This window comes from Bombina bombina, chromosome 7, assembly GCF_027579735.1.
Source record: "Bombina bombina isolate aBomBom1 chromosome 7, aBomBom1.pri, whole genome shotgun sequence".
Classification (NCBI taxonomy): Eukaryota; Metazoa; Chordata; class Amphibia; order Anura; family Bombinatoridae; genus Bombina; species Bombina bombina.
Window position 1 is genome coordinate 227,048,675 of NC_069505.1, and position 26,278 is coordinate 227,074,952.

A 26,278-nucleotide genomic window follows, 5' to 3' on the forward strand; every position below is an offset into this window, starting at 1 on the left:
AGGAACTTTCCGGTAAAATGATCCTCCAACCATGTCTTTGAAGAAACAATACTGGTTGATTCGTGTGAGATTCGGTAGAATGTAAAGACTGAGCTAGTACCAAGATATCATCCAAATAAGGAAACACCGCAATACCCTGTTCTCTGAAAACAGAGAGTAGGACACCAAGTACATTTGAGAAAAAACTTGGAGCTGTCGCTAGGCCAAATGGAAAAGCGACAAATTGGTAAGCTTGTCTAGAAAAGAATCTCAGAAACTGGAATATGAAGATATGCATCCTGTAAGCCTATCGTGGACATATAACCTTGATGAACAAAAGGCAGAATAGTCCTTATAGTTACCATTTGAAAGCTGGCACTCATACAAAACGATTCAAAATTTGAGATCCAGAACTGGCCTGAATACATTTTCTTTCTTTGGGACAATGAATAGATTTGAATAAAACCCCAGACCCTGTTCCTGAAACGGAACTGGTATGATTTCCCCTGAAAGCTCCAGATCTGAAACATACTTCAGAAAAGCCTGAGCCTCTACTGGGACGTGTGCGAGAAAAAAATCTTCTCACAGGAGGTCTTACTCTGAATCCTATTCGATACCCTTGAGAGACAATACTCTGAATCCACTGATTATGGACAGAATCTGTCCAAATGTTTTGGAAAACATTTAAATCTGCCCCCCCCCCACCAGCCGAGCTGAAATGAGGGCCGCACCTTCATGCAGACTTGGGGGCTAGCTTTGGTTTCTTAAAGGGCTTGGATCTATTCCAACTTGAAGGAGGTTTTAGATTTATCCTTAGGACTATATCCTGAGGCAAAAAAACTCCCTTCCCCCCAGTGATAGTTGAGATATTTTAATCCAACTGAGAACCAAATAAATTATTACCTTGGAAAGAAAGAGATAGTAATCTAGACTTAGATACCATGTCAGCATTCCAATATTTAAGCCACAAAGCTCTTCTAGCTAAAATAGCTAAAGACATAGATTTAACAACAATTTTGATGATATCAAAAATCGCATCACAGATAAAATGATTAGCATGTTGAAGCAAGCAAACAATGCTAGACAAATCAAAATCTGTTTCCTGTTGCGCTAAGCTTTCCAACCAAAACGTTGATGCAGCTGCAACATCAGCCATGGATATAGCAGGCCTAAGAATATAGCCAGAAAATAAATAAGCTTTCCTTAGATAAGATTCAAGTTTCCTATCTAAAGGTACCTTAAAAGAAGTACTCTCTCAAAGGAATAGCAGTACATTTTGGCAAGAGTAGAAATTGCCCCATCAACGGGGGATTTTTTTCTCTAGCTGCTGGCAAAGGATACAACTTCTTAAACCTAAAAGAAGGAATAGAAGAAGTACTAGGCCTATTCCATTCCTTAGAAAACATATCAGAAATAGCATCAGGAACTGGAAAAACCTCTGGAGTAACCACAGGAGGTGGAGGTTTGTAAACAGTATAAACATTTACTAATTTTAGTAACAAGAGGACTAGAATCCTCAATATCCAAAGTAACCAACACTTCTTTATGAATATAGTCCATCTTAAAGAGATAAGTAGATTTGTCAGTGTCAATATCTGAGGAAGGCTCTTCTGAACCAGACAGATCCTCATCAGAGGAGGATAATTCAGTATGCTGTCGGTTATTTGAAATTTCATCAACTTTATGAGAAGTTTTAAAAGACCTTTTATGTTTATTAGAAGACGGAATAGCAGACAAAGTCTTCTGAATCGCATCAGCAATAAAAATATTTTATATTCCCAGGGATATCATGTACATCAGATGTTGAAAGAACAACAGGCATTGTACTAGTACTGGAGGATATATTCTCTGCATGCAAAAGTTTGTCATGACAACTGAAACATTCTACAGCTGGAGATATAATCTCCACAAACTTACAACAGATACACTTAGCTTTGGTAGAACTGTTATCAAGCAGCAGGATTCCAACAGTGATTTCTGAGACAGGATCAGATTGAGACATCTTGCAAATTTAAGAGAAAAAAACTACATATAAAGCAAACTTATCAATTTCTTTATATGGCAGCTTCAGGAATGCAAAAAAAAAAAATGCAAACAGCATAGCCCTCTGAGCATAAAAAAGAGCAAGAGGCATATAGAAAGTGGGGTTTAAATAAATAAATTATTTGGTGCCAAGTATGACACCAATGCAAAATTAAATTTTTTGGCGCTAACAATATCTGGAAATGATGCAACGCGTCATGGCAGACACAACCTTGTGTAAGGAAACCTGGCGTCAACTAAGACGCCGGAAATTACAAATTTGCATCACCGAACATACTTTCGCGCCAAAAAATTCTCGCACCAAGAATCACTCAGCATTTTGCGACCTCGCAAGCCTAATTTTGCCCGCGAAAATTAATGAAAAAGCAGTCAAATATGAAGAAGAGACTATACCCCAGGTAATAAAAAAATAACTAACCAAAATATTATTCCCAATTTTGAAACTGATAGCCTGCAAAAGGAAATATACATAAACCTGACTCATGGCAAATAGAAGTACAATACATATATTTAAAACTTTATAATAATACAAAAAGTACCAAACAATAGTTGAGAGTGTCTTAAGTAATGAAAACATACTTACCGAAAGACACCCATCCACATATAGCAGATAGCCAAACCAGTGCTGAAACAGTATCAGTAGAGGTAATGGAATATGAGAGTATATCATCGATCTGAAAAGGGAGGTAGGAGATGAATCTCGACGACCGATAACAGAGAACCTTTGAAAAGATTTCCCATGAGGAAAACCATAGAATCAATAGGTGATACTCCCTTCGCATCCCTCTGACAAACGCTGTACTCTGAGAGGAATCGGGCTTCAAAATGCTGAGGAAGCGCATATCAACGTAGAAAATCAAGCACAAGCTTACTTCACCACCTCCATAGGAGGCAAAGTTTGTAAAACTGAATCGTGGGTGTGGTGAGGGGTGTATTTATAGGTATTTTGAGGTTTGGAAAACTTTGCCCCTCCTGGAAGGATTGTATATTCCATACGTCACTAGCTCATGGACTCTTGCCAATTACATGAAAGAAATAAGGACCTAAATATTTAAAGTTCCTAATGTTTATAAATTATTCATCAATAAATAGCTCATTGGCTTACTTTGTGTAGAAACATATGATAGAAATACTGCCATTAACTATTTATTGAAATTTTTTTATTTATCAGTTTAGAATATATATATATATATATATATATATATATATATATATATATATATATATATATATATATATATATATAAGTCCAAAAAGGCCCAAACTCTCAATCACAGGACAACAGCCTGGGTTCGGTCTAATGAAGATAAATACTTGTAGAAAAAAGACCCACACTCACTGGACTTTCTTGCAACAAGAGTTTTTTCAAGAGACAATTTCTCGTATAGCAACAATTGTATCAAGGACTCCTTTATGCTTTTATTTTTTTCATTTTTTATTGTATCAAGGTCATACATGTTTTACAAGGAAGTGTGCATGCATGAGATCATTTAACAATTGTAATATATATCTAATTTAGAGTGATACCATTTAACACCAGTGTTTTTAAAATATAAATTTTAGTATTGTATCTTTTAATAAGCCGGATATTGTATAATAAAAATTATCACAGTTAACCCAAAACTTACTGCATATTTCATATTAGGAGTAGTCAACGAAGTTAACATTCCACAACATCATAGCGATCCTATAGTGATTTAATATCAATGCTATTTTGGAACACACATTGCTAGGGCCTTTTATTTAAAAGGTGTCACATACTATACATTCACCTTATACCTTGACATATAAAAACTTTTAAGTTTATCTGAATAGAAATCGGCATTAGTTTGCGCAACCTTAGATTAATATTCTATTTTTTAAACCTTTTGGAAAAATTTTAAAGCTGAGCAGTATTTCCAAACATACCAAATTCGATAATTAACTCCAGAATTTTTCAAACATTTATTTGTGTGATGTTTCGGGGACTTGCTCCCCTTACTCAGACTCTGAGGAAGGTGAGCAAGTCCCCAAAACATCACAAATTAAAGAATTGATTCACTGTATTTGAAGTCTAGTGAGTGTGGGTCTTTTTTCTACAAATATATATATATTTTCGATAGGTAAAGCACAAATTGAGCGACTTCCCCTACAGTTTTTTAGGAACTAAACATTCTAAGTGGCCATACCTACAATCCTACCATTATGGGTGATGTCTACATATAGTTTGGTGATGAGCAATAAATATTTTAAATCCTTCTAGGTGAGGAAGAAAACTGCTCGGTGGGCAGCTGATTAAATCACCACATGCTATAAACTGGGAGGTGACACATAAATCCTTACAAGATCCCCACAATTTTATACCTCATTTATGCCCAGTTTTCTGAGACTTATAGTTCCTGACCACATCCATTATTCATGTTTTCCTAAACTATGTGCTTTGGCAACACTGATTTGTAAATAGTCATGCCAATAAAGCTAAGTTGAATTGAACTGAGCTACTGAGAATGAGAAGAGAGTGAGAGAAAAATAATATACACAGAATTTAATTTAGAATTTGTGAGTAGTACTGTTTTCATTCTCTTTGAAGTATCCACATTTTATTTACATGATTGTTATACTTTACAATATAATAATAATGAAACCATGCTTAACAAATGTATATGAAATAAAATATAAAATAGTTATGCAGTAAAAAGCACACAGAGAGATGAGGGTGGGAGCTATGAAGCAGAGCAGCTTTAAGAACAAAAGCATCAGGGCAATCACAAATGAGAACATCACATATGGGCATTCGACAGCTGACCTGGTATATGGGATAGGTTGGCTCATGCTGCTTTAATTTGGCGATTGTGTAATTTCGTATATTAGCCAACTTAGCCTGATGTCTCCTTAATCGAATGAGAACCAATGTTAGCTCTTCAGGCTGCAGGTATTTAGATACATTGCGGAGAGGAAATTATCAAATGTCAGACATTTACTGCTATCACACTGATCATCTCAGATCTCACCGCGTGTACCTCTACTATAGTTATAGATTCAATCTCTACCGAGTGCACAGTCGAGACCTCTATTTCTTAAAAAATCTTTAGTCTCAAAAACATGTTTCAAAAAGTTGTAAATTTGGCATTTTATATCGAGAGCAGATTAGTTCAGCAGTATATTAAAGGGACATAATACTCATATGCTAAATCACTTGAAACTGATGCTGTATGGCTGTAAAAAGCTGACAGGAAAATATCACCTGAGCATCTCTATGTAAAAAAGGAAGATATTTTACCTCACAATTTCCTCAGCTCAGCAGAGTAAGTTCTGTGTAAAAAGTTATACTCAGCTGCAGCCCAGCTGCAGGTAAAAAAAAATAAAAAAAATGAAGAAATGAACAGCAGCCAATCAGCATCAGCAGTGCTGAGGTCATGAACTCTTTTACTGTGATCTCATGAGATTTGACATAACTCTCATGAGATTTCATAATCAGCATCAGCAGTGCTGAGGTCATGAACTCTTTTACTGTGATCTCATGAGATTTGACATAACTCTCATGAGATTTCATAGTAAACTTCCCTAATCTGAATAGGGAAATAATATGAGAGTGCACAAGGCTCATCCTTTCAGCTGTCCCAGGACAGACATACTAATATGCTGCTTAGAAGTCCTTTACAATGGGATGTGGCTACTGAGAAACTTTTGAGGTAAAATATCTTTCTTTTTTACATAGAGATGTTCAGGTGATATTTTCTAGTCAGCTTTTTACAGCTATGCTGCAGCACTTTCAAGTGTTTAAACATTTGGGTATTATGGCCCTTTAAATTACTAAATGTTTGAACTACATATACACATATGCACACACACACACACACACACACACACACACATATATATATATATATATATATATATATATATATATATATATATATATTAGGGATGCACCGAAATTTCGGCCACAGAAAGTTTCGGCCGAAAATGGCATTTTTGGCTATTTCGGTTTTCAGGTTTTTTTTGCCTGTTAGTTTCGGTAAAATTATTGTGTAGCATATTTCAAATTTGATGCTAGCCTAGAGCTGCTGTTTAAGTTTATTACTTCACTTACTATTCTGCATACAATGAGTTTTCTAGGATTATACTTTATTTGGATAATTGGTAAAAAAAAAACTGATAAATATGATTCAGTTACATAGTACTAAATGAAGAATAAAACAGTATATTGATATTTCTAATTGTTTTAAGTAGGGATGCACCAAAATTTTGGTCATTTTGGTCGAAAATGGCATTTTTTGCCTGTTTTTTTTTTTTCTTGGTAAAATTATTGTGTAGCATATTATTGTTTTAAGATATTTTTGTCCAATTTTAGTGTGTTACTTTCAATAAAAGTGTGGGCTTTTTGGCTCTAATTATGCAAAAAAAAAAAAAAAATGTGAAAAAACACATTTTCGGTATCAGTTTCGGTTTTCGGCCGAGTGCATCCCGGATTTTCGGATTCGGTTTCGGTCCAGAATTTCCATTTCGGTGCATCACTAATATATATATATATATATATATATATATATATATATATATATATATATATATATATATATATATATATATATATATATATACATACATACATACATACACACACAGAGAAATAAATATATTTAGAAATAAATTTATATAAATAAAATGAGAGAGAAAAGATAAAGGAGAGAGAGAGAGATATCTTGGTATATAAAGTCCAAAACAATGTTACAAGCTATATGTTCAAATGAACTGAATAAGATGAAGTCTAGAGCATCCCATTTAATCAGGAAATGGCACTTTTTAGAAATATGTGAATAGTGGGAGCTTAGAGAAGAAATCATCATGGGAGTTAGAGGTAACGCGTGCCAAAAGATAAGAAATACCTTAGGAAATTGGAGATAAAATAATACTTGGTGTATTCAGTACAACTGAAACAGGTCTTGTTATTTAAATTGAATAAAATATCTGGAATTATTACTGGAGCTACCGATTACTAAACGATACAATAATTTGCCTAAAAAGTCATTATTTATTTTAAGGTAGAAACTACATAATGCCAAATAAAGAGGGGAGTACATGATTCTTACCGACTTGCCATGTAAACTTGGTGCACTTACAGTGTGGGTCATATATCCCATAGAAGGCATTGAACGTCTGTCCACATGGGATGTAGACTGGGAAAAAAAACGAATGAAGGATACATTAGTAACACTAAGAACAAAAACAAAAACCAGAAAAAGCGGCAAAGACAAAACGTTTATACCTCTAGAACAGATTAAGAATTTAAAAAGAGACAGTAAAGTCATAATTAGACATTCATGATTTACAACTTTCCAATTTACTTTTATTATTTAATTTACTTACCTCTCTAGCTATCCTTTGTTGAAAGGTTTATCTAGTTAAGTTTAGAAGCAGCAAAGAACCTAGGTTCTAGCTGCAGATTGGTGGCTGCATATATATACCGATTGTCATTGGCTCACCCATGTGTTCAGTTAGAAACCAGTAGTGCATTGCTGCTCCTTCAGCAAATGATACCAAGAGAATGAAACAAATTTGAAAATAGAACTAAACTGGAAAATCTTTTAAAATGTTATGTTCTACCTAAATCATGACAGAAACATTTTGGGTTTCATGTCTCTTTAACTAATACTGAAGCAAAATTAGTGTTGCATAAAACCAGGTATCCTATAACTGTGCTTCTACATCTGGCCAAAATATATATTTTCACGTTTCAACCACAATATAATAATATAATTTTTTTATTTCAATTTGGGCTGATCACTGACAGAGGTTTGGAGATATAATCCACAAAGGGAAACTTACTGTAACTAAACAAATTTCCTTTGTTAGTCAGGAAGAGAACAAGAAACAAACTGAGTAAAACTGAAGACTATAGGTTTTTCCGAACCACACAAGTTCCTCCATTGGGCAGGTTAGTGATTAGGGACCTGAATGGCAATAATGGATTTCAAACTAACCATATTCATTATTTTTTATTAAAAAGTGACTTGTGTTACATGGGACAGAAAGTCAAAGTGACGGAGGTGAAACAATGCGGATTCACAGTAAGCTGGGCATAGATACATGTAGACCAGCAGCAAAGAAGACCACTGATGAATATAACTAGTGTAAGGGTACGGGGTATAGAGGAGCTTACACGACATGGTAAGGTTTAAGATTGGGTGACAGAAACAGAAGAGTATATTCAGGAAGTGAAATAAAAATGTTCAACTACAAGTCAAAGTTAAAGGGACAGTCAAGTCCAAAAAAAACTTTCATGATTTAAATAGGGAATGTAATTTTAAACAACTTTCCAATTTACTTTTATCACCAATTTTGCTTTGTTCTTTTTGTATCCTTAGTTGGAAGCTAATTCTAGGAGGTTCATATGCTAATTTTTTTAAACATTGAAGACTGCCTCCAATCTAAAAGCATTTTGACCACTAGAGGGCATTAGTTCATGTGTTTCATATAGATAACATTGAGCTCATGCACGTGAAGTTACCCTGGAGCCAGCACTGATTGGCTAAAATGAAAGTCTGTCAAAAGAACTGAAATAAGGGGGCAGTTTGCAGAGGCTTAGATACAAGGTAATCACAGAGGTAAAAAGTGTATTTCTATAACAGTGTTGGTTATGCAAAACTGGGGAAGGGGTAATAAAGGGATCATTTTTCTTTTTAAACAACAAAAATTCTGGTGTTGACTGTCACTTTAAATTGCATTAAGGGGGGGCGTGGCCTGGCTAGAGACGGAGATGGCCACATAATTTTGGAGCTCTGTGTGGAGGAGTGAGCGGAGGCTTGTCGGCACCACATAACACGGCTAAAACTATTATATTCCACGGTGGGAGGCAGAGGAGGGCTCAATGATATACCAGATTGGAGCCGAAAATGACTTGGCAGGGTAAAGATCTGGATAACACAAGAGAGACAGACCCCGTCACGGAAATAGCGCTGACGCCATCTTGCTTCCCACATGGCGACGTAGCTCATCAGTGACACAGCCGAGATACGTCTGAGACTATATGAACAGCATACGGATGGGTGAGCTACCACTGCCACTTGGGCTAAGCTACTACGCGGTAAAAGAGAATAAGAAGTTGCAGCAACATGAAAGTTACAAAATGTATGTAAAAGCATAGTCGCCACAGAGCCTAACAGTTGCGGCATGAAACCGATGTAGTATATCTCCCCCACTCATCGACATCTTAGCCATAACAAAGAATTCAGAGTTGTTTGAAACAGTTACTCGATAGCAGCCATATTCACTCTGTTTCTTTATTGATAAGAAGAGGGGGTTGAAGACTTAGGCCCTTTTCACTGCGCAATAAAAAACAGTCTATATATACAAATAGGATGTGCAGTGCTGAAGAAGCATTCTTAAGAGGAGCAACTGGGTCAGGCATTACCAAACATTAAACTACATTTTGGTACATATAGACTCTCAGTAACCATATCCTAATACAGGTTTCTGTCTAACTTGCAATGAATAACTTTTGAGTGGTTGGAAACACTTTTGATAGCAGATTATTACTAACCACATAAGTCAATATTTAACAAAAGACTTTCATAATACCGGTAAAGACTGATTAATCCCACATCACGCTCTTAAGCTGACAGGCCAAGACTGAAAGTCTAAACACTTAAGATGTCTTCTAGACAAGTAAAGAAAACTGGTTTAACAGACAAACAAACAGCTACCACTCTCTTTTTTAAATCATCTAAAGGGGATAAAACTTCGGAGATGCAGGAATCGGAGATAATGATCTCATCAGACCAATCCTTTACTAGCGGATCTAGTACACTCGACCTTACACCAGTCACCAAAGCAGATTTGAGAGACCTAGTGTCTAAACAAGATATCAACATGAATTTCGAAAAAATGTGGACAAAACTAGACTCCATACAAACAACAATGACTGAGAGTCTAACGGAACTAAAACAGGATATACAGGAGCTAGGAATGAGGGTAGATACACTGGAAGAGAATGAGAACCTAAGAGATGAAACAGCAGATAAGGTATCACAACAAGTCCAATATCACAAGCAAGAAATAGAAGAGCTTCAAGACAAATTAGAGGATATAGAAAACCGCACGAGAAGGTGCAATATTAGACTCAAGGGAATCCCAGAATCCATAGCACCTACGGATCTACAAAGCTACTTACAACAGCTATTCAAGGCCATTACAGGCCACAAAGAGGAAGATCACTTTCAAATCGAAAGGGCACATAGAGCCCTAAGGGCCAGGCCCAAGGGAGATCAACCACCAAGGGATGTTATAGTTAAGCTGTTACGCTTTCCAGACAGGGAAGCAATTCTCTCCGCGGCTAGGCAGAATCCAACATTCAAGTTCCAAGGCTGAATAATCCAATTCTTCCAGGATCTATGTGTGCAAACACTCCAGAAACGATACTCCATGAAGCCTCTAATCCTGCTGCTCCTTTTTGTGAGGAATTGTCTTGTTTACTATTTTTAGACTTAACATTTATTCCTTCAAGTTTCATTTCTATTATAAAACTGCAACACGCTTAGGTATAAGTCGTATTTCTAATGTATGTTATGAAAATGTGCTGATTTGCTTCCGCTCCCATGACCGCTGCTCCGAGCTGATTCTTTCTTTTTTTTTTTCTTTTTTCTCTCCTGTTGCCTCGGGGTGGTGGTCATGGCAGCTCCCTACATCTAGTTCGATGTTTAATTTTTTGTACTTCAATATGAGCTTTTTATGTTTTCAGTTTGATATGTTAATAAGTTTATTTTTTATTTGTGTTCTCATGTTTGTGCGGCCTTTAAATGTTTGTCAGACAGAGTATAAATGCCGACTGCTACAACACCTTCCGTTCACTTTTAAGTCTGTTACCATAAGACATATTTACACACTTAACTCCCATGACCCATGACCTCATTATTCTCTCACACAATGTGAGAGGCCTTAACACCAATATCAAACGCAAGGTGGCCCTTACCCAATATATAAAATTGAAAGCTAAGATCATCTTTCTCCAGGAGACACACTTCACACAAACCCTGATCCCCAAGTACTGGCACCGACAATATCCGACTCATTTCCACTCCACATTAGAACAGAAAAAAAGAGGGGTCTCAATACTTATACATTCTTCCCTACAATTTGAAACAGATGAGGTCATAAGAGATTCTGAGGGACGGTTTCTCATTGTTAGGGGTCGTACACAAGGTATGAAAATCACACTATGCAACATATATGCCCCAAATGAAGGCCAACACACCTTCTTTCGACATATCTCCCACATGTTAACACAATGGTCCCACTCCAGAATAATACTCGGTGGAGACTTTAACATCAATATTTCAACTCACTACTCTAGGATGATAACTAAACCCTCAAATAAACAACTTAGGCAACTATCCATAGTGCAATTTATAAGGGAATCAATGTCAGAACATAACCTACTGGATACATGGGAAACAATATTTGGTAACACAACAGACCATACATTTTATTCACATGCCCATAATAGCTACACAAAACTAGATTACATATGGACTAGTCAGACTCTAATACCGAATATTATCACTTCTAACATCCACCCATGTGTCTGGTCAGACCATTCGATAGTCCAACTGTCCATGACAGGGTTAGTTGATTATCAACATCAGAAGTCCTGGACGTTTGACCCTTCCATACTTCGCAATGAGCAATTTCATACTGAGATAGGAAAATTAATGCAGGAATACTGGTCTACAAATGTTAATTCCACTGTTAATTCACTTAATCCCTGGGCTGCACATAAGCCCTTCATCAGGGGGATTCTGATAAAGGAGAAAGCTAGGATAATCACCCTAGCAAATAAAAACATTAAACAACTTCACTCAGAGATCACTACCTTAGAAACCCAACACAAAATCACGCTATCTAGTATAACATTTAGAACCCTTCAAGCTAAAAGAAAACTATTGTCAAAAATCTTAAATGATTAGGCGATGAGAGCCCTCCAAAAACTAAAAGCAGACTACTTTCTATATTCTAATAAGCCGGATAAATATCTAGCTAATAAACTTCGAAATAGAACAAAATTATATTCAATACCCAATTTATATACTCAGGAAGGAACTCAGACGTCGAATCCCCAAGAAATAGCTAATATATTTGCTAACTATTACAAATCATTATATGATGGGCAAAAAGTACAACACACTGACAAGACACGAAGACTATTATCTCGATTCCTAAAACAAGCTAACCTTCCCATAATCACTCCTGAGAAAAATGATACTCTTAATGCAGAGATCACTGTGCAAGAAATCCTTGGTGTGATTAAGGATTTAAAAGCAGGCAAAGCTGCAGGCCCCGATGGCCTGCCTAGCGAGTATTATAAGTTATTTAAAATACCCCTGATACCCCACCTACAGAAATTATACAATGATATAATGCTAGGATCCGACATTCCCATTGATTTACTTCAAGTCAAGATTATAGTCATCCCAAAACCAGGAAAGGACCCTAAGTGGTGTAATAACTATAGACCCATATCTCTGATCAATCAAGATCTTAAGATCTTGACGAAAATTTGGGCAAATAGACTCCAGACGCTACTACCCCGCCTGGTCCATCCCGATCAGGTAGGTTTTATTAAGGGTAGGGAAGCCCCAGATAACTTGCGTAGAACCATAGACCTAACCGACCACTTGAAAAGGAAAGGGACGCCTTCTCTGCTCCTTTCACTGGACGCGGAGAAGGCGTTCGATCGCATAGACTGGACCTATATGTTCCAGATACTCACCACAATGGGTGTTGAGGGATCATTCATAAATGCACTAAAGGGGATATATTCAAACCCTAAAGCTACGGTTAGTGCAGCAGGCTACATGTCCAGGACCATAGACATAAAAAACGGAACGAGACAGGGTTGTCCCCTCTCACCACTCTTATTTGCCCTATGCATGGAACCACTAGCAGCAGCCATTAGAAATGCAAATGATATCAAAGGTGTGATGATTCGTAAATCAGAATATAAGCTTTCGCTTTTTGCGGATGATGTTTTACTGACCCTGACAGACCCATTTAGCTCCCTGACTAACCTTTATCGGATCTTACAAGATTTTGCAGAGATTTCGGGGTACAAGGTAAATGTTGACAAATGTGAGGCCTTACCACTAGCACTAACCCCCCATTCCAAAAAACTGATTGAAATCAACTTCAATATAAAATGGGCTAAGAGTTCCCTCACCTATTTAGGGACAAAAATTTCAGACACTTACGATAGTTTATATAAACTAAATTATACACCACTATTTCAATCCATTAGACGTGATCTTAGATCCTGGAGGAAGGGAACCTTCTCGTGGTATGGGCGCCTATCGTCCATCAAAATGAATGTGCTCCCGAGGATCTTATACCTCTTTAGAGCACTTCCGATCAAGGTCCCTCCCTCGGAGCTCCAGAAACTACAATCAGAGCTAACCTCATTCTTAAGAGGGGACGATAATGCTAGGATAGCATCTCGAACATTAACCAGACACAGACGCCTAGGAGGAGTAGGAATACCACATTTACAAGACTATTTAGCAGCTAGAACAGCACAAGCATTGCTCCTCCAGAAACCGCTACAGGAGGTTCTCTGGACAAGAATAGAAACTGATAGTATAGAATTGGATTATGCAGATGACCTTCTGTGGAACTCCAAGAAAGATGCACACCAAGACAGCCGTAGCTTACCCTCAACAGTAGACACACTTTCACATTGGGAACAATTAACAAAGCACCCAACGGTGCTGCCCCTAGGCACATGGGTCAAACCGATTAGACTCCTGCTTCCCAAGGAAACTCACAAAACAATAGATAAGTGGGCCAATAAAGGTCTCTACAGGGTGGCAGACTTTCTCATCCACTCACAGATAATCTCATTTAATCACCTACAGGAGCAAATAGCCCCATACAAACTACATTGGTTCCTTTACCTCCAAATCTCTTCGGTCCTTAATAAGTATGATATCTCCCGTGGAAAACACCCACCTACGGTTTTGGAAAGGATATGCTCAAACCCAACCAGGGAAAAGCAACTCATATCTAAACTATATATAACGATTCAGGACACACATTACACCGAGAAATCGCCTATAATGATAAAATTGGAAGAAGATGGGGTAGATCAGCTTTCAAAAAATGAATGGGATCAATTATATTTTGAATCCTGCAAGGGGCTCATTAGTGCGGATCATAGGGAAAACTCTATAAAAACAATATTTCGATGGTATCTTACACCCCTAAAAACATCACACTATTCTATAAATAAGTCCAAATTATGCTATAGAGGATGTGGGATTCAGGGGTCTTATAGACACATGTGGTGGGACTGCGAACCCATCAAAAATATATGGAGAATGCTTAATGACCTCCTTAGTAAAGTTTTAGATGAACAGATAGTACTAACCATACACCAAGCACTTCTTCATAGGCGATTTCTCAATTTGAACCCTGCCATTAATAAATTCATTAAAATACTTTGCACGGCCACTAAAGTTTGCATAGCGAGGCACTGGAAAGAGGGACCCCCTGCCTGGAAAGAGGTACTAGATAAAATAAGAGACACCTACACAGCATCCGAGAGGGTAGCATGGATACAGGGAGACACAGAACAATTTAACAAAGTATGGTTTTATTGGATAATGCACTCAACAACAGTGGATAGGTAGCTGACTCTGCAGGTAGAAGACTCAGATAGAAACTCTACACACTCTGTGCACATAGATATAATTAGGCCAAATGACATATTCAGCTTAGACTTCAGACGCAAATGACCCACAACACAGACATGATTTATTGTTTATTTGTATTCTTATTTTTATTTTTATTCAGGTTGTATAATTTTGATTATTCATGATATTTATCATGGATTAGTGTTAAGGAATTTTGAGTTAAAAAATGTTCCCATGCTATTTCAAGAGGATACATTGTCTGGGGCACTGTATATATTGCTCTCAGGATGTACACACTGTTATATATTTTGTGATATGGAAACAAATAAAACTTTTCAACATAAATTGCATTAAGATTGTCACTGTGTTTGGACACTATATGTTGGGCTAGTTTTTGTTTTTAGTGCAGTCAGTGGATGCATCATACAGTGTATCAGTGTGTTCAAATTGAATGAGTTTGGATACAGATGTACAAAAAATATAACCAACAGTTCCAAAAACAAGACTAGACAGGACAATTTGCTCCAATGCAAGTTTAATTCATTGCATCAGATTCTGTTCATATCACCTATAATGTTTTATAACAAATTTATGTTGGGTAACTACTAAACTTAACAAGTGCACAACAAATATATATATATATATATATATATATATATATATATATATTGTTTTATTTTTTCCCCATTACCTTAAAAGCATAGCTGTGGGTCTTCTGTGGTGACCCTAGATAGGCGAAGTCTGCCTGTTGTTCCTCTGGTCTGACAATAAGTCTTTCTGATGGTGTGTGGGGTCTTCTTGGAGGATATATTTTTGCAGGTGCTGGTGGAGGAATGTCAGAAGGAGAGGGAGGAACAGAAACAGATCGAGGAACGTCTAACAAACTTTTTGTTCTGTTCCGATCCACAAAGTCTGCACTGTCCATGTAAATTTGACCGGTTGGGCTGCCATGCTTAAACTGCTGTCTCTGTTGCCATTCATAGAGCTGCCACACAGTTCCTTCCTTAGTGGCTTTCCGCTCCTCATTGGACATCTTAAAGTTTTTAACACGGTCATGTGCATATTTATAGTCACTTGGCAAATGACGATTCGGAGGAGGAGACATTCCAGAAGGCTGTCTGGTGGTCTTTGGCAATGTTTGGTGGCTCTCTGGGTGATGCTGGGGTTGATTAACAATGTATCGTGGGAGAGTATGATCAGAAGCAACACTAAAATTGTGAAAAAGTAAATGTAAACGTTCAAACATATTATAAGCATTTGTGTGTGTTTGCATATGTGCACTGATACCTATTTTTATGCCAAGTACTGTATAACCAAAAATCACCGCTTCATATTTCCAATAATAAATAATATTAAATGTTATTTAATATTTGAATGTAATAAATCATCACACTTGCACACACACACACGCACACACACAATATTATATACCTACATATAGACAGACAGATCTATAAAAAATAATCTCATGTCTGTCATATTTTGTGAATTAGTGCAAAATCTAATTTTTATTAAAAAAAGGACATTTAGTTGAAATGCAGAAAAAAACTAATAAAGCTAAATATATCATTAAGAAAAAGTAATTATATCTAGTGATATCTAACCATCATGTTTCCAAGCATAAATAGCCATCATAATGACAGTTTTATTGCAAACAGTCATTTTCTCACTCTTGATTAATAAGCTAAACTGTAAATGAATCATGACAAAAGATATAGAACGTTAAATATGTTCAGCTATTTCAGTTACAGAATCTTAGAAATGCTTCACTACTGATATATCCATAATTTATAAAAATGAAAGTATAAACCAGTTGGCAATGATGAACTCATGGATAATTACCTATGAAACTAAATAAAAAATAAGATTACACACACAGTTAATTTATGTACAACATAATATATAACAAATCAATAAATATTAATACAGACACACATTACATATGTCTATATGTGTGTGTGTGTGTGTGTATATATATCTATAATCAGCGTGACAGGACTAGCATATTTTATTTACAGCGTGACGTTTTAAGGATCAAACAGTCCCCTTCTTATTATATATATATTATATAATTACGCAGAGGCAAAGAGAGAGAATAACTCATTGTGTAGCCCATTAACAAATCTAGACAAGTCAGAAGGCTTTTCCCACAGAAAACCTCTGGATACATTCGGCTAGATTAGGAGTCTTGCGTTAGCCTTAAAAAGCAGCGTTGAGAGGTCCCAACGCTGCTTTTTAACGCCCACTGGTATTACGAGTCTGGCAGGTACAGGTGTACTGCTCAATTTTTTTCCGTGACTCGAGCTTACCGCAAATCCCCTTAAGTCAATTGCGTATCCTATCTTTTTAATGGGATTTGCCTAACGCTGGTATTACGAGTCTTGAAAAAAGTCAATGGTAGACCCTTTCCTGTCAAGACAGATACCACATTTAAAAGTAAAAAGTTAAGAGTTTTATGGGCTAATGCCGCAACATAAAACTCTTAACTAAAGTGCTAAAAAGTACACTGACACCCATAAACTACCTATTAACCCCTAAACCGAGCCCCCCCTCCACATCGCAAACACTTAAAGTTTTTAACCCCTAATCTGCTGACCGGACATCGCCGCCACTTTAATAAATATATTAACCCCATAAACCGCCGCACTCCCGCATCGCAAACACTAGTTAAATTTTATTAAACCTAATCTGCCGTCCCTAAAAATAAATCCTAACCTAAATTACAATTACACATAACACTACACTATCATTAAAATAATTACCTAAATTACCTACAATTAAATAAAATAAAGTAGGAAACCCCCCCCACTAAATTACAGAAAAAATTAAATTAATTACAAGAATTTTAAACTAATTACACCTAATCTAATCCCCCTAATAAAATGAAAAAGCCCCCCAAAATAAAAAAAATCCCTACCCTATACTAAATTACAAATAGCCCTTAAAAGGGCCTTTTGCGGGGCATTGCCTTAAAGTAATCAGCTCTTTTACCTGTAAAAAAAAAATACAATACCCCCCCCAACATTAAAACCCACCACCCACACACCCAAACCTACTCTAAAACCTACCCAATCTCACCTTAATAAAACCTAACACTACCCCCTTGAAAATCACCCTACCTTGAGCCGTCTTCACCCAGCCGGGCACAAGTGGTCCTCCAAAGGGGCAGAAGTCTTCATCCAATCCGGACAGAAGAGGACCTCCAGAGGGGCAGAAGTCTTCATTCAGGCGGCATCTTCTATCTTCATCCATCCGGAGCGGAGCAGGTCCGTCTTGAAGCCAGTCGACACAGAGCATCCATCCAGACCGACGACTACACGACGAATGACGGTTCCTTTAAATGACGTCATCCAAGAAGGCGTCCCTTGAATTCTGATTGGCTGATAGGATTCTATCAGCCAATCGGAATTAATGTAGGAAAAATCCTATTGGCTGATGCAACCAGCCAAAAGGATTGAAGATCAGGATCGAGCTCACATTCTATTGGCTGTTCCAATCAGCCAATAGAATGCAAGCTCAGTCCTATTGGCTGATTGGATCAGCCAATAGGATTTTTCCTACCTTAATTCCTATCAGCCAATCGGAATTCAAGGCACGCCATCTTGGATGACGTCATTTAAAGGAACCGTCATTCGTCGTGTAGTCATCGGTCTGGATGGATGCTCCGCGTCGGCTGGCTTCAAGATGGACCCGCTCCACTCCGGATGGATGAAGATAGAAGATGCCGCCTGGATGAAGACTTCTGCCCCTCTGGAGGTCCTCTTCTGCCGGGATCGGATGAAGACTTCTGCCCCTCTGGAGGACCACTTGTGCCCGGCTGGGTGGAGAGGTCTCAAGGTAGGGTGATCTTCAAAGGGGTAGTGTTAGGTTTTATTAAGGGGTGATTGGGTGGGTTTTAGAGTAGGGTTGGGTGTGTGGGTGGTGGGTTTTAATGTTGGGGGGGGTATTGTATTTTTTTTTACAGGTAATAGAGCTGATTACTTTGGGGCAATGCCCCGCAAAAAGCCCTTTTAAGGGCTATTTTTAATTTAGTGTAGGGTAGGGATTTTTATTATTTTGGGGGGCTTTTTTAATTTATTAGGGGGATTAGATTAGGTGTAATTAGTTTAAAATTCTTGTAATTATTTTATTTTTTTTCTGTAATTTAGTGTGGTTTTTTTCGTACTTTAGTTTATTTAATTGTAGTTAATTGTAGCTAATTTATTTTAATTTAGGTAATTTATTTAATGATAGTGTAGTGTTAGGTGTAATTGTAACTTAGGTTAGGGTTTATTTTACAGGTAAATTTGTCTTTATTTTAACTAGGTAGTTATTAAATAGTTAATAACTATTTAATAACTATTGTACCTAGTTAAAATAAATACAAAGTTGCCTGTAAAATAAAAATAAATCCTAAAATAGCTACAATGTAACTATTAGTTATATTGTAGCTATTTTAGGGATTATTTTATAGCTAAGTATTTAGTTTTAAATAGGAATAATTTAATTGTAGTAATTTTATTTAGCTTTATTTAAATAAAATTTAAGTTAGGGGAGGTTAGACTTAGGGGTTAATAACTTTATTATAGTGTCAGCGACATTGGGGGCGGCAGATTAGGGGTTAATATAATGTAGGTGTTGGCGATGTTGGGGGCAGCAGATTAGGGGTTCATAAGTATAATGTAGGTGGCGGCGGTGTCTTGAGTGGCAGATTAGGGATTAATAATATAATGCAGGTGTCGGCGATGTCGGGGTGGCAGATTAGGGGTTAATAAGTGTAAGATTAGGGGTATTTAGATTTTTTTCAGCTGAATCAGCCCCATTGATTCCTATGGGGAAATCGTGCACAAGCACGTTTAGCCAGCTCACCGCTACCGTAAGCAGCACTGGTATTGAGGTGAGATGTGGAGCTAAATTCTGCTCTACGCTCACCTTTTTGCGGCTAATGCCAGGTTTAAAAGAAACTGTAATACCAGTTTTACTTTAGGTGAGCGGTGAGTTGAAACTACCACAAAACTCGTAATCTCTGTGACTGTTTCTAGAAATATTCCTCTCTGATCACTTGGGTTTTGTTCTCTGTGGAATTCAAAGGGTGTATTAACTATCTGCTATCCTTGCTTATGATAATTTGGTTGCAGAATATTATACATTTGTAAACACTAGGGGGTCTATTTATGTAGGTGCGGACAGACATGATCCGCTATAGTGAATCATGTCCGCTGCACATCGATAAATGCCGACAGCATACACTGTCAGCATTTATCATTGCACCAGCAGTTCTGGTGAAGTGTGAACTGCTGGTGCAATACCGCCCCCTGCAGATTCGCAGCCAACCGGCCGCTAGCAGGGGGTGTCAATCAACCCGATCGTATTCGATCAGCTGATTGCTGTCCGCAACTTCAGAGGTGGCGGACGAGTTAAGGAGCAGCGGTCTTAGGACCGCTGCTTCTTAACTTCCGCTTCAGGCGGAACTGAAGCGGAGAGGGTCGGAAGCAGCATCCGCTGCTACATAAATAGACCCCTAGAAGGCAGCAATGCTTGCAAAAATGTACAAAAACTGTTGCAAACACTGCTGCCATATAATGCTCAAAACGTGCACACTCCTGAGCATATCTAGATACACTCTCAACAAAATATACCAATGAGCAAATTTCATAATAGAATTAAAATGGAAATTCTGTTATTTATTTAACTGCAAGCTCCATCTGAGCAATGACAGTTTAATTTTGATGTTTATGTCCATTTAATAAACATAACTACTTTATGATTTAACACAAAACAAAACTAGCTCCGATCACACTTTACAACTATGAAACAAACTAAAGTACGGACATTGTGAGACTCAAGCATAATGTAAGTGAAGAGGTTAAAAATGATAAATATTAATTAAAGTGATATAAAACTGTTAACAGCACACATCATGAACTGATATTATTGGTTATGTGCAAAATGTCAAACACATTATTTGTTTGCTTCTGTAATCCATTCAGAACACAATTAGTGTGTGTGTGTTTGTTGTATGTGCATGTGTATATATATACACATACACACACATATATATACCTATATATATATATATATATATATATATATATATATATATATATATATATATATATATATACATATATATATATATATATATATATATATATACATATATATATATATATATATATATATATAACCTAATTTATGTAAGAACGTAGCTGAAAAATTCATTTCATTCATATTGGCAAGAGTCCATGAGCTAGTGATGTATGGGATATACAATCCTACCAGGAGGGGCAAAGTTTCCCAATCCTCAAAATGCCTATAAATACACCCCTCACCACACCCACAACGAATAGCCAAGTAGTGGGGTGAAAAAGAAAGGAATAAAAAGCATCAACAAAGGAATTTGGAAAAAATTGTGCTTTATACAAAAAAAAAACATAACCACCATAAAAAGGGTGGGTCTCATGGACTCTTGCCAATATGAAAGAAATTAATTTATCAGGTAAGTTCTTACATAAATTATGTTTTCTTTCATGTAATTGGCAAGAGTCCATGAGCTAGTGACGTATGGGATAGAAATACCCAAGATGTGGAACTCCACACAAGAGTCAGTAGAGAGGGAGGGATAAAATAATAACAGCCGGGGCGGAGCCAACTGCCACTGAGTAAAGACATGTTTTAGGAGAGCTCCTGAAACCTGATCCCAAAAGCCTTTCTATAAGCCGTGTTAACAACCTTTCTAGCTTATTTTTTAAGCCTATAAGATGGAGAAATCTTCCATATACCTCGCTTCTATTTTGGGAGACCTTTTGGTTAAAGCCGATGATCATTTTTACAGCTTAAGATCTGACATTGAAAAGCTGCGTGACCAAGATGGCGCTACTCACTCTACAAGATGCATTACCCACGTGGATAGCCGGCCAGACAAACTACTGCCTACTCAACACCCCTCTGATCCACCGCAACCTGCGCTACCCAGACGGGACCTGAATACGGTATTAACTGGTAATACACACAGCGGCCTGGCACCAGCAAGATCAGCCATATTAGTCCACACAGAGATCGCTGGGCCGGAACTAGAGGGACTAGAGAGTCTTTTCAAAAGCATAGATATGCAGCGCTCGCTACAACTGGCACTGAACCCTAAGTCGCACCTATCAATTGTTGAAGAGCGGTGCCTACCACTTGCCTTGTCGGCGGCGGTGAGATCAATAGCCGCACGTAACTTGCCAGCCCAGAGTGAAGTGGAGCAGATGTCAGCGGCCATGGCGGAGGATGTGTCCGCCTACTCATGGAAGAACGGAGGGCTGTCTATACCTACAGGGAAATTGTCCGCACACAGTTGGGTACTACTAAATATACCGGCTCAGAGCCATGAGTTTAGAGCCATTCGAAACGGAGTCGGGTGAAGTATGTCAACTCTCAATACCCTATGTGCCGATGGACTGTTTGTTTGCTGGAACACTTTGAAAAGGGAACTACGATCTATTTAAACCTTGCTGATCTAATATATATCTCTCCAGTCAGCTAAAGAACCCATACGTTTACATTATTAACTGCTGAATATGACTGTGTCATTAGATTTGCAGTCTGGACAACTTATATGTGTTTTCACATTCCTAACGCAATATACATATATAATGAACTCAATTATCTATACAGGCACCATTTGCTATGCATATTGTTCTGACCTCAGTTTATAGCTTAAAAGTTAATCATAGTTTATATCCCTTATCAGAATCCTACCTTGTTTAATTCTATTGTGTTATGATCTAAACTTTCCGCGTTAGTTGGTATCATTTATATGCTAGTTTTAAATATATGTTTTTACAGTGAAACTTTTCTTTGCACTGCAATTATATGCTTTATCCGTATGGCTGACACTGTTCAGGACGGTGCCATCACCCACAAATGTCCAGTGGCATTGGTGCTGTCATTAAGCTGTTTATACTGCAATATTAACTAGATATATGAAAGGTCTCATATATAACAGAATGCCACATTAAGCAATATTGATTTTGTGCGATTGATAATCTATCACTAACTTAATGTTTTAGAACTAAACATGTCAATGGAACCTTCTAGTATACTATAACCTAATCTTGTATTTGTGATATAAAAAAAAAAAAAAAAATCTTTGCTGCATCATATTAACTAGCTGTTATATATTAGTAATATGTCAGCTCCTTTAACACTATGCTGTTAAGCCTAATATAGGGGCTGTATAGCGGTTTAGCTTTTTACTATTCTCTCTGATATGAATGTTCATTTTGCACCCAATTAATAGAACTGTACTATATATTAATATGCTGGGCTAAGTTGTATTTTACTACATGTTATTAGAATATTACATCTTATCGCCCTGCCTACCATAATGTGCCTGAGATAATATCACTATCAACATGTTAATTTAAACATGCAAATACTTTATATAACACCCCCCCTCTAGAACGTATAGACACACTTTACACTATTTATTTGATATTTTTGCACTAGGATAATTTATGGAAGCTGAAGCTCTATTATTAGTACTTACACGCTAGACTTTAGTGCTGCTATAACTTGGGCATTCATAAGGCAACTGGATGATGTTTAATGAAACATATAAAAATTAAACTGACCTATTGCCTACATACTTAACTATTAACATAACATGACCTTATATGTAAAGTGAGACATTGCTAATTTATGTGAACAGCAGACAAGAAAAATGCTACCCCTCTGATTATGCTAATGTGGACTATATGAGCACTAGGTTCATCTACATGCTATAGATTCTACCTGTCTGAGTGCTTGACAATTTAGCTAGTTTATGAACAAATGTATAATTCTATTCACTCCACTAATACACTTTGTTCACTACACACTCCTATAGCAGAAATAATATATTTCTCCCCAGGTTCTGTCTGAATCTACAACATGTTTATTGCAATGTTTGATTATATGTCTTTCATACACTCGCTGGTGCTTATAAATGCTTAGACACCATTGCATCACACTCTTATAATATAGGCCCAGAAGTTAATCTATTTAGTTCTATTATATATTAATGCTAAAGGGATTCTATAAATTGCCTTCCCTCCTTGCAGGTTATGATGTGTACTACTTATGTAATATGGTTATTATATGATCAAATGTATCTCATCGTCCCTAAACAGTTTACTATTTTCTCAAATGTTTTATGGAAATATATATTTTCTGTCATACTCCACTTAAACTAGTGGGCAAGTTTGCTACGCAATGTTTAGATAAGCTCACATTTTGCCTGTTTAATTACTCTTTAGATCTGTCCTGAGCAACTGAGTAAATTGCTACTATCGTGACATGTTATTCTTTGTAGTTTATGTTTGTAATGTTTGGGTCCCCCTGACTGAATCAGCAGAATGGCCTGTAGCCCCTACCTAGTTACTCCATTTTTGTGTTGGAATGTCACTTTACTCCACTATATACTCCTAAGTAGACTAACTATCCAAGGCATATCTCATTTAGCTTTTTGATAACCCAGCTACCAGTCCCATGGTCTCTACAATTGGACACTTATGAGTCCACACCAAGTACCATATGCTAGTTACATTTATATATGGCTCCGTCCCCCCACCCCCTTTCCATATGCGTATAGCGGTGCTTACCCGCTGAATATCCCCCTTCCCCCTATATATCTCGGCCCAAGAGTGGCTGATATCTATGCTAACCCTCCACAGGCTGTTATTTTGGTCTTAGATTAAATATTATTAGAATGTGGAGTTTATACGCTGACATTATAACATAAAATGAAGTTCTGTTTCATCTCGCCTAAGATACTGTCTATCTTCATAATCAGATTTGAAATGTATTTTCTATTGCTTTATGCGCATATTGCTTTCTCAATAATGCCTTTCTATAGACAATGTATTACTCTCCCTGTTGTAACTTTGGCCTAAGGGCGAGTCCTTGTTGTTATGATATATGCTTTAACTTCAATAAAAAAATTATTTTCAAAAAAAATAATAACAGCCATTTTCCCCTGAGAAAATAAAATCCACAACCAAAAAAATAAGTTTTTCTCATAAATGAAAGAAAAAAAACTTAAAACATAAGCAGAGGAATCAAACTGAAACAGCTGCCTGAATAACTTTTCTACCACAAACTGCTTCCAAAGAAGCAAATACATCAAAACGGTAGAATTTAGTAAATATATGCAAAGAAGACCAAGTTGCTGCTTTGCAAATCTAATCAATTGAAGCTTCATTCTTAAAAGCCCACGACGTGGAGACTGATCTAGTAGAATGAGCTGTAATTCTCGGAGGCGGGCCTGATTCGACTCCAAATAAGACTGATGAATCAAAAGCTTTAACCAAGATGCCAAGGAAATGGCAGAAGCCTTCTGACCTTTCCTAGAACCAGAAAAGATAACAAATAGACTAGACGTCTTCCTGAAATCTTTAGTAGCTTCAACATAATATTTCAAAGCTCTTACCACAGACAAAGAATGCAAGGATTTCTCCAATGCATTCTTAGGATTAGGACACAAAGAAGGGACAACAATTTCTCTATTAATGTTGTTAGAATTCACAACCTTAGGTAAGAATTTAAATGAAGTCCGCAAAACTGCCTTATCCTGATGGAAAATCAGAAAAAGAGATTCACAAGAAAGAGCAGATAATTCAGAAACTCTCCTAGCAGAAGAGATGGCTAAAAGGAACAACACTTTCCAAGAAAGTAGTTTAATGTCCAAAGAATGCATAGGGGCCTATCTGATGAGGTGGACAGGAATCATCAGAATTCAACCTGATCGAATATGATCGGGTTGATTGACACCCCCCTGCTGGCCGCGAGTTTGCAGGGGGCGGCGTTGCACCAGTAGCTCTTGTGAGCTGCTGGTGCAATGCTGAATACGGAGAGCGTATTGCTCTCCGCATTCAGCGACGTCTGTCGGACCTGAAACGCACTGTATCATGTCCGACAGACATTTGTTAAATAGGCCTCATAGGCTCAAAAGGAGGAGCCTGTAAGGCCTTCAAAACCAAATTAAGACTCCAAGGAGGAGAGATTGATTTAATGACAGGCTTGATACAGACCAAAGCCTGTACAAAACAGTGAATATCAGGAAGCTTAGCAATCTTTCTGTGAAATAAAACAGAAAGAGCAGAGATTTGTCCCTTTAAGGAACTTAGAAACATAAAATTTGACGGTAGATAAGAACCAAAAAGGCCCATCAAGTCTACCCATATTACATGTTACTTTTTCCTTAGGATAGCCTTATGCATGTCCCAGGCATTTTTAAATTCCTTTACAGTCTTTGTGTTTACCACCTCAAATGGAAGTTCATTCCATGAATCCACCACCCTTTCTGTAAAAAAATGCTTCCTTAAATTTCTCCTGAATCTGCTACCCTCTAACTTTAGATTGTGACCCCTTGTTTTGGCATTAATTTTTTTGTGAAAAATGCTTTCAGCTTCTATTTTATTAAATCCCTTCATATATTTGAAGGTTTCTATCATGTCACCTCTTTCCCTTCTATCCTCTAAACTATACACATTTAGATCATAGAGTCTTTCTTTGTACGTTTTATATTTTAGACCATGTACCATTTTAGTAGCCCTCCTTTGGACAGGTTCTAGTTTATTTATATCTTTATGAAG

At 37.1% G+C, this 26,278-nt stretch overlaps 1 protein-coding gene across 4 annotated transcripts in view; it reads right to left on the bottom strand.

Moving 5' to 3' along the window:
- The window catches only part of PLEKHA7 (pleckstrin homology domain containing A7), a 918,161-nt gene that overhangs the window by 214,066 nt on the left and 677,817 nt on the right, over nt 1–26,278 (bottom strand). For 2 of the 4 annotated variants that reach the window (XM_053720632.1, XM_053720630.1), the window contains exons 11-12: nt 15,373–15,889; nt 7,092–7,178 (exon numbers count right to left, since the gene is read on the bottom strand). In XM_053720632.1, coding sequence (XP_053576607.1) covers nt 7,092–7,178; nt 15,373–15,889 — 604 coding nt within the window. Of the gene's footprint in view, nt 1–7,090; nt 7,179–15,372; nt 15,890–26,278 lie in introns of all 4 variants that reach the window. The other 2 variants (XM_053720631.1, XM_053720633.1) reach the window with 2 other exon arrangements.